Genomic DNA, 8523 nt, shown 5'->3' on the forward strand with positions numbered 1-8523 from the left:
GGGGTGGCGTGGAATCTCTGCTTACTGTTGATTTGTACTTCAAAGCTAGCTAAGCACGATTGATTCCTTCTGGATCAATGTCTGCTTGCAGTTCTCAGAAAGAAAAAATGCTGAGGGATTCAGCCTATTCTTTTCCAAGACCCTGCCTTGGATCTCATCTCCTTCACAGGAAAGACTGGAAGAGCAATGACTACAGGGCCATTTGACTGTGATCTTAGTGTCAGCTGTACAAGATCTGAAGAGCACCTCAGCAGAAGAAACCACTCTTTTCTTTAGCATTTTGAACACTTGTGTTGGAGGTATGGGCTATGTCCCTGATTTTGGCAATATGTGCAAGTTATAAGCTTTATAATGCAACATCATAAACTCCATGCCCCTAATAGTCTCTCATTCCTCAGTGTTCAGATGTCAGTCTTTCCATCTTTACTCTAGACAAGACCTATAAGAACTACTTTGAACATTTGAAGATACTTGCAATTATTTTTGCCTTTTGGGTAAACCTGTGATACTAGAATTCGTGATGCTGGGTGGATGATAAAACTCAGTACTTACTTTTCATATCTGTGGATTTTCTTAAGCTCCTGGCATCTCAATAACCAACACCCCCCAGATGAATATTACTACTAAGATGGGTATCTAATGTTACCTGTGTTAAGTTACTTCTGCCTACATGTCTTCTTGACATTAAAAAATAATTCAGAAAAGCCCATTGAAAACAATTTTTAAAATTAAATACACTAAGCAATGAAACAGAGGACAAGTTATGAAAACATATTTTCAAAATGGTAGCTCCACTTCTTTAATTTTCTCTGGCTATTTACATGATTTAAAGAGAAGAGAATATTTTGTGTATTGTATTGATGTGTCACCTGTCAATTAAAAATGTTTATGGCTTAGGCAGGAAATGGGATGTATGATGTCCAGGAAAAGAAAGAATTCTGGGATAGAGCCAGCCATGTGGCAGAGTATAGATTAAAAAAAAATGACTTCTCTTAAGTTATGATTCCAGTTAGAGAAGAATCTAGTTATATGGCCAATGTATTTGTGAATATATTTTTAATTGGAGTCTTATTTCTAGAAGCATGAGCCTAGGAGGAAGAACCTAAAGTTCTATGCCACTAAGCACAGAAATGCCCCCTAGTGATTTTGGCTTCTCCTGACAGCTCTTGGTGTGAGGTCATCATATTGCAAAGCTGTTTTCCAGAAATGAATTATTTCTCACTAGCCCTGTATGCATGTCCTGATCATTCTCTTTAGAGGATAAAATGAAAAAAAAAAGAAAAGAAAACAACAATCAGGTTAGGAGGAAAGCATGAATCTTGATTCACAGGAAAGTGAACCTCATTTATATCACCTTAATACAACACTGTTCTTCTCCTTTCAGACCTGAAACAGTAATATAAATAATGTCCTATGTAATATTCTTCCCCCCTTTATTTTCTATCCATACATCTTCTATAAAATCTACTCAAAGTCATCTTTTCAAGTATCACATGTGCCAGAATCACTGCACAAAGATGTCTTTTTCTTCTTCTTCTTGGTTTAGATAAACAAAGAGCTTCCCACAGGGTTTCTGTGTTAAGGCCTGTTTCTATCTGTTTGATTCTGTGGTATCAGCTATCATATGATATGACATAGAGCAATGGAAAGGTTAGGTACTAAGGAACTGTGAAGTGTAATTACTGAGAGGGCTGGCATCTGTACACAGTTTAGGATGTGAAGAGTTCAGGAGGGTGCACTGCACTGCTCAGTGCACCATGCACTGACCTTCATGGTGCTATCTTCCATCTCCTTTTTCACTACTGGGCTTTTTACCTTAGCAAGATCCTATTCATATATAGCCAATACCTCATGCAATACTTCCTTGGGGAGTCCTTTCTGAAACCTCTATTTTATGTTTAATTCAACTATCAATAATCAAGATTGTATGATACATATTTCTGTGTGATATGTATTCATGCTTTCAAAGTTCTTCAGAATCACTGGAGTTCATGATTGGTTCTTAGGAAAATCTGACTCTCTCTCTCTCTCTCTCTCTCTCTCTCTCTCTCACACACACACACACACACACACACACACACTTCATTTAGTTTTCTTTTCAAGTTCTTCAAGTGGAACTATCATGTGAATTCAGTATTTGGCAGTAGTACTTCTTTCTGGTAAGATCTGTAAAAACTGTAAGCTATTGCTTACAGTCATAGTCTTTCCCTAAATCCTACAGAATGGTTTGACTTTGTACCTCGCCCAACTTGTCTTATTTTTGTAACTCACAATATTTATCATGTGCTATAAATATAGGTATCCACTGTGCCTCAGAGAACTCCATCTGATTTTTTGTACACTCCTAAAACAATTTCTAGCCACTGCCTCCACATAAGCAAATGGCTTCTGTACCACTCTAACCAATTTGCAGATAAAATCTAGCACTACTACCACTTCATTGCTTTTCACTTGTACAGAGTAGTCAGTAAAGGAGGGGAGGGCATTAGAAAAATACAAGAGATATCATGTGGTTCAAGGACCAAAGGTTTCTCTGGCAAGAAATCTATCAATTAGATCATCAAGAATAGGCATAACTCTAGCCAAAGTAAGAAAATAAAAATATTCACAAATTAATCTTTAAAATATGACTTGTAGTCACAAGCAAACCTTAGTCAGAAGAAGAGTTTAAATCAATGTGCAGAATGTTTGTTAATATGAAGACAGACATGAGTATATCTACCTATAAAGTTACTTGTCTGTGAACAAGTTATTTAATATTTTAAGAAAAAGAATCTCAATGTTTTTGAGTTCTCAATATGCTGCTACCCATTTAATTGGGAATACACTAAAATTCAATAAAAACACTCAGAAATCAGAGACTATACTTAGCTAGGAAAAGAAAATATCCTGCATGAAATTCTTGTTGGTCAATGCCCTAGAGTAATTCCAAAGGGGGTTGAGTTCCCTTAGAAAGGCTTCTACTGACAATGCATGTGTTTTCCAGGAAGCAGAAAGACCTCTCAGAATGGAACCCTACAACTCCACCTTGGGAAGTGGATTCATCCTGGAGGGGATTCTGGATGGCAGTGGCTCTCCTGAACTACTCTGTGCCATAGTTGCATCCTTGTACATGTTGGCACTGACCAGCAATGGACTGCTATTACTAGTCATCACAGTTGATGCCCGACTTCATGTACCCATGTACCTTCTACTGAGGCAGCTGTCTCTCATTGACCTCCTTTTCACATCAGTTGTAACTCCCAAGACTGTTGTGGATTTTCTGCTCAGAGACAACAACATATCCTTTGAGGGATGTGCCCTTCAATTGTTTTCAGCAATGACATTGGGTGGTGCAGAGGACCTCCTTCTGGCCTTCATGGCCTATGACAGGTATGTGGCCATTTGTCACCCTCTGAACTACATGATCTTCATGAGTCCAAAGGCCTGCTGGCTCATAGTGGCTACATCGTGGATCCTGGCCTCCCTTAGTGCCCTAGGTCACACAGTTTACACAATGCACTTCCCTTTCTGCATGTCCCAGGTAATCAGACACCTGCTCTGTGAGGTTCCTCCATTGTTGAAGTTGGCTTGTGCTGATACATCTCAATATGAGCTCATGGTTTATGTGACAGGAGTGACATTCTTATTGCTCCCCCTATCTGCCATTGTTGCCTCCTACTCACTAATTCTGTTCACTGTGCTGCACATGCCTTCAAATGAGGGGAGGAAGAAAGCTCTTGTCACCTGTTCCTCCCACTTGACGGTGGTTGGGATGTTTTATGGGGGTGCCACTTTCATGTATGTGCTGCCCAGTTCCTTCCACAGTCCTAAGCAAGACAATATCATCTCTGTATTTTATACAATCATCACCCCAGCTCTGAATCCCCTCATTTACAGCCTGAGGAATAGGGAGGTCATTGGAGCTTTTAAAAGGGTACTGGGGAGACATATTCTGCCAGCACACTCCACCCTTTAAGAAAGATTAATAGCTTGTCTCTCACTATTCCTTCTTCAAACAAATTGCTATACCAATTATTCCGTAATGTTTTTCTCTGACTTAGATGATATGTACACTACTATGCTTTCATATTATTATCTATTGTGTAATTGGTATGAATTTTTAACTTAATTTTTGAGAATTTCATATATAAATTTGTTGGAGATTGGTACTAATGTTTTGGATCTGCAGGTCCAGATGTGAAAGATCCTTGTCCCTGATTGGATTTTGATGTATCAATAAAGATACCAGGGCCTAATGACTGTACATGGGTTGGGACACACAAGAGTTGTGCAGGTAGAACACAGAGAGAATGGAGAGAACTGTAGGAAGAAGGGATCACAGTAATGATAGAAAATAAAGCAAACCAGCCATGTGAGTTTATGGGTAAGTGGCCACTGGCCCCTTCCCCAATTGGGCCTTGGGTATGAGGGGAAGTTTAAGAGTGATCAGACTTTGAATTAGTCAAGGCATTTTAAAATTAACTGCTGTGTGTGTGTGTGTGTGTGTGTGTGTGTGTGTGTGTGTGTGTGTGTGTGTGTGTGTATGAGTGTGTGTTTTTCTATTTGTGGATCTGAGAGAGCTCCTGGATGGATGTGGGCATGCAACTTGCTGGGAACCAGCCAAAACCTCACTACAACAGATGTTAAATAATAGTGAGAACCCACTATTATAATTATTTAGAGATTCTGGGATGGGATACACACACAAGGATAGAGATTGGGGGTTAGGGTGTAGAGAACTGATTTCTCAGGGGGAAGAACTGAGTCAGTGGCTCTAGCTAGCAAAACTAAACGGAAGGAGCACAGCCTCTGCCAGGGAAAGCCTCATTTCAGAAATGCTGGGAATTCCTGCTTCACAAACAGGCTGATTGGTTGCCTGAGTCCTGGGAGGAAGGCATTGGAAGTAGACAATAAAGCTGCCTGCCTCAAGCCACTGGGAAAACGAGAGAGATTTATAAGTCTGACTTAGCTGTTTTTAAGAATAGATGGGAATATACAGATTTTCCCCAGGCCATGTTGGGATTTCATCCCATGGTTCAAAGCTGATACAAAGGGCTTAAGATGAGAGGCAGAGAGCCAGATGGTAGAAACAAAGGTATTAATCTCCATAGTAAGGAAGATTTAACTATACATAGATATATAGGATAGAGGCATTTGATCTTAAAAACTTAGATCAGAAGCAGGGGATAGGAAGCCTAGCCTATCTCAATCAGTAAAAACTTAGGACTTGAGAATTTATATAGAAAAGGGACATACTCCAATAACTCTGGCCATGCAAATACTGTATTTACATTATTTCCTACTTCCCCTTTCTGTTTAGTTTCTTATAGTTTTCCTTTGTCATTAATCAGTTTACCTAGTAATGGGCTGTATTCCTTCCTTGCTATTTATGATTCATTATGCTCGGATACTTTGTTGCTACAATGAGGCTTATCAAAAAATTTTCACTACAACAAACAATTTTGAAATGGTAGTGACTTAGTATGATCATAGAGGTAAAGGGTGAAAAAAAAAGAAAAGAAGAGAAAAACTATCAGAAAACCCTCAACATTTGTATTTCATTGCTTTCTACATTTTGACTTTTTGATCAGTCTCTTACATCTTTCTATCTTTATCTTGAGATATCATGGGACATATATTTGTTTTGTTTTCAATTTTCATACTAAAGATATAAATGGAGTATGGTCCATGTTTAATAATAATAATAATAATAATAATAATAATAATAATGCCACTGAGTTTTCTGATCTCTGCTGGTTTTTTTTTAACTATTAAAGACTACTTCAGGATGAAGAACTCATCTAGTAGTATAAATTGTGCTAGATTTCTTTATCTGGTAATATCTTTGTATATCTTTAATTTCTAAAAAATAGTTTCATTTGTTATATTAATTTTGATTAGAAGATTTTCTTTCAACTCTGAATTTATCTTTCATCTCTCCCCATTTGTGACATCTCTGCTGAAAATTCTAGGTCAGGCAAGCTGTGACACTTGTGTATTTTTTCTCTTTCTGTTTGGAAAATATTGTCCTTATCCTTAACTTTCTGAGAATATACTTTTCTTGGTGTGGATTTGGTTTGGTCGATTATAACTGATATTCTTTGAACTTCCACTAATGAGAAATTTTTTTGGTTTTTAGGCTTGGGGAATTTTCTGTTTTTATGTCTTTGAACAAACTTTGTATAGACTTGAAATTTCCAAGGCTTGAAATCCAGAGCAAGAACATGTGCTTTTTTTTGATGCTACTTCAATGTTCCCTTAAATTTTTCTCATTATTTTCATATATCTCTTTAAATTTCATTGTTTTTTTTTGCTGAATTCTGCTTTTGTTGTGTTCTTTTGTCTTTCTAAATCTTTTCAGTTCTACATTTTAGCCCCAGGTTTCTGACTGTTTGCCATTTAAAAGTTAGGTTTCTGTTAAGTTTCCTGGGTAAGGTACTAAATTGTTTGGTTTTGTTGGCTGAATTTCATTGAGTTTTCTTAAAACAGTTCCTTTGAATTGTTTGTCCAGAAGATTATTAATGCTAGTTACTATAAGTTATAATTTTAATATTTTTTCTGTTATACAAGGATTGAAAGTTCCAGGTGTTTGTTAATGTACAACATTTTCTGTTCATTAAAGATTGGATGTTTATTACAGGCTTCATAAAATCTTTATTGATCTCTATTTCTGAATAGGTTGCTTATTTTCTCAGCATAAGAGTATTGGCAACAGGTGGTACCCTATATACAGTTTTGCTGAGTCTGTAGTTGATGCTTTCCATTGTTTCATACTACAAAGTGCCCTAGGTCCAAAACTGTCCCAAATCTACCTTGTTGTGTTGTTCAGAATGCATTGGAGGTAGGATGTAAATAGATACTTCTTTCCTATAAGCTCCTAGAAATAAGGTGAAGGTCAGAGCCTTCATCTGTAGTGTTGGTCCATGCAAATGTTGTTGGAGTCTATTCATTTCTTTGTCACAGTGTCAGTGTTGAACATTCTGTGACTTTGCTTATATTGCATGCTTCTTTGGGTTTGTTTTCTAGTCCATTAATGGTGACTGAAAGTATACATCCATGTAATTAAACTTTTGTAAGAACAGTAATCATCATAAAATAATCTTAGACTTCAAATAAGATGTGTACCTTTGATCTTCAGAGTACTTTTCTGCTACCATATTGTAAACATATTATTCTACTGAATTTCTAAAGCTATTATCCCTGTATTTTTAATAACTTAGCAGAGTCATAAGTCATTAAAGGGAGGCAGAGGAAAGAAATATGGTTTACTCATTTTGTGAAGTGTGAGAAAAGAGGAAAACAAGGGAAAGAATGAATAAAGGTACTAGAACTACATTGTCAGTTGAAAGGTTCCAAGTACTTTTTAAATTTCTGCACCAGCACCCATGACTGTTCACAATCTTCCAACCAACTTTCCGAGAGCCCCTTTCACATCTTTGTTTCTAAGGCTGTAAATTATTGGATTCAACATGGAAGTCATAACTGAATAGAACACAGAGACAACCTTATCCTTTTCACTCATTGTCTTGGAGTTGGGTCTCATGTAGGCAAATATTCCAGACCCATAGTAGAAGACCACGACAGTGAGGTGGGACCCACAGGTTGAGAAGACTTTGAGCCTTCCCTCCTTAGACTGCATCCGGATTACAGTGGAGATGATGTTCCCATAGGAGACAAGGATGAGGGAGACAGGAGCTAATAGGATAATCACTCCCACTAAAAACAGAGCCATTTCTGCATTGTAGGTGTCAGCTGAAGCCAGCTTTAGGAGGGCAGGTGGTTCACAGAAGTAGTGATTAATTACATTCTGTCCCCGATAAGGGATATACAGTGTAAACGCACTGTCCACTGAGCATGCCAATGCTCCACTTATCCAGGAAACTACAGCCAACTGGAAACAAAGCCTCTGGGTCATGATGGTGGAGTAGTGCAAGGGTTTACAGACAGCTACATACCGGTCATAGGACATAACTGCCAGCAGAGCACACTCTGTGCACCCTGCTAGGAGAAAGACAACTATCTGTATCGAGCATCCAATAAAAGAAATGGTTTTCCTTTTTGAAAGGAAGTGTACCAGCATCTGGGGTACGATGCTTGTAGAGAAGCAGAGGTCAGCAAAGGATAAGTTCTTGAGAAAAAAGTACATGGGTGTATGAAGTCGAGAGTCAATATGAATAAGGATTATGATTAACAAGTTTCCAAATACTGAAAGGAAATAGATGACCAGGAAAATACAGAATAGCAAGATTTGAACTTTAGAATTCTCTGAGAGTCCCAGCAGAATAAATTCAACTACGTAAGTTTGGTTTCTTCCTCCCATTGATATTTACTCCTGTTTACCTATGGTCAGAAGGAAAACAATGTTTCAGTCCTGTGGAAACAAGTGTATAATTCACAAATGTATCCTCTTAATTCTTAGCTTCCATCTCTTTCCCATTAGGTGCCAGTTCCTGTAAAAATTCACACTGGTTTATCTCTATCCAGAAGAGCACATTTTTTTTTCATTTTTGTTTTTTGAGAAAGGAACTCACTGTGAAATTC

General features: G+C 37.7%; 2 protein-coding genes and 1 long non-coding RNA gene across 3 annotated transcripts in view; 2 read left to right on the top strand and 1 right to left on the bottom strand.

The window, feature by feature from the left end:
• LOC116894152 overlaps positions 1–1278 on the top strand; it is a 35539-nt gene extending 34261 nt beyond the window's left edge. Inside the window, exon 2 of the long non-coding RNA XR_004387020.1 lies at positions 92–1278. This is a non-coding gene — a long non-coding RNA (uncharacterized LOC116894152). The remainder of the gene's footprint in view (positions 1–91) is intronic.
• Positions 1279–3007: 1729 nt separating this feature from the next.
• On the top strand, positions 3008–3958 carry LOC116894153 (olfactory receptor 2AG2-like). The gene has a single exon (XM_032895871.1). It carries the CDS (start codon positions 3008–3010, stop codon positions 3956–3958), a length of 951 nt encoding a protein of 316 aa, XP_032751762.1.
• Positions 3959–7375: 3417 nt separating this feature from the next.
• Positions 7376–8302, bottom strand: LOC116894155 (olfactory receptor 2D3-like). The gene has a single exon (XM_032895872.1). It carries the CDS (start codon positions 8300–8302, stop codon positions 7376–7378), a length of 927 nt encoding a protein of 308 aa, XP_032751763.1.
• Between the last annotated feature and the right edge of the window lie 221 nt (positions 8303–8523).

This window comes from Rattus rattus, chromosome 2 (assembly GCF_011064425.1).
Source record: "Rattus rattus isolate New Zealand chromosome 2, Rrattus_CSIRO_v1, whole genome shotgun sequence".
NCBI classification, from domain to species: domain Eukaryota; kingdom Metazoa; phylum Chordata; class Mammalia; order Rodentia; family Muridae; genus Rattus; species Rattus rattus.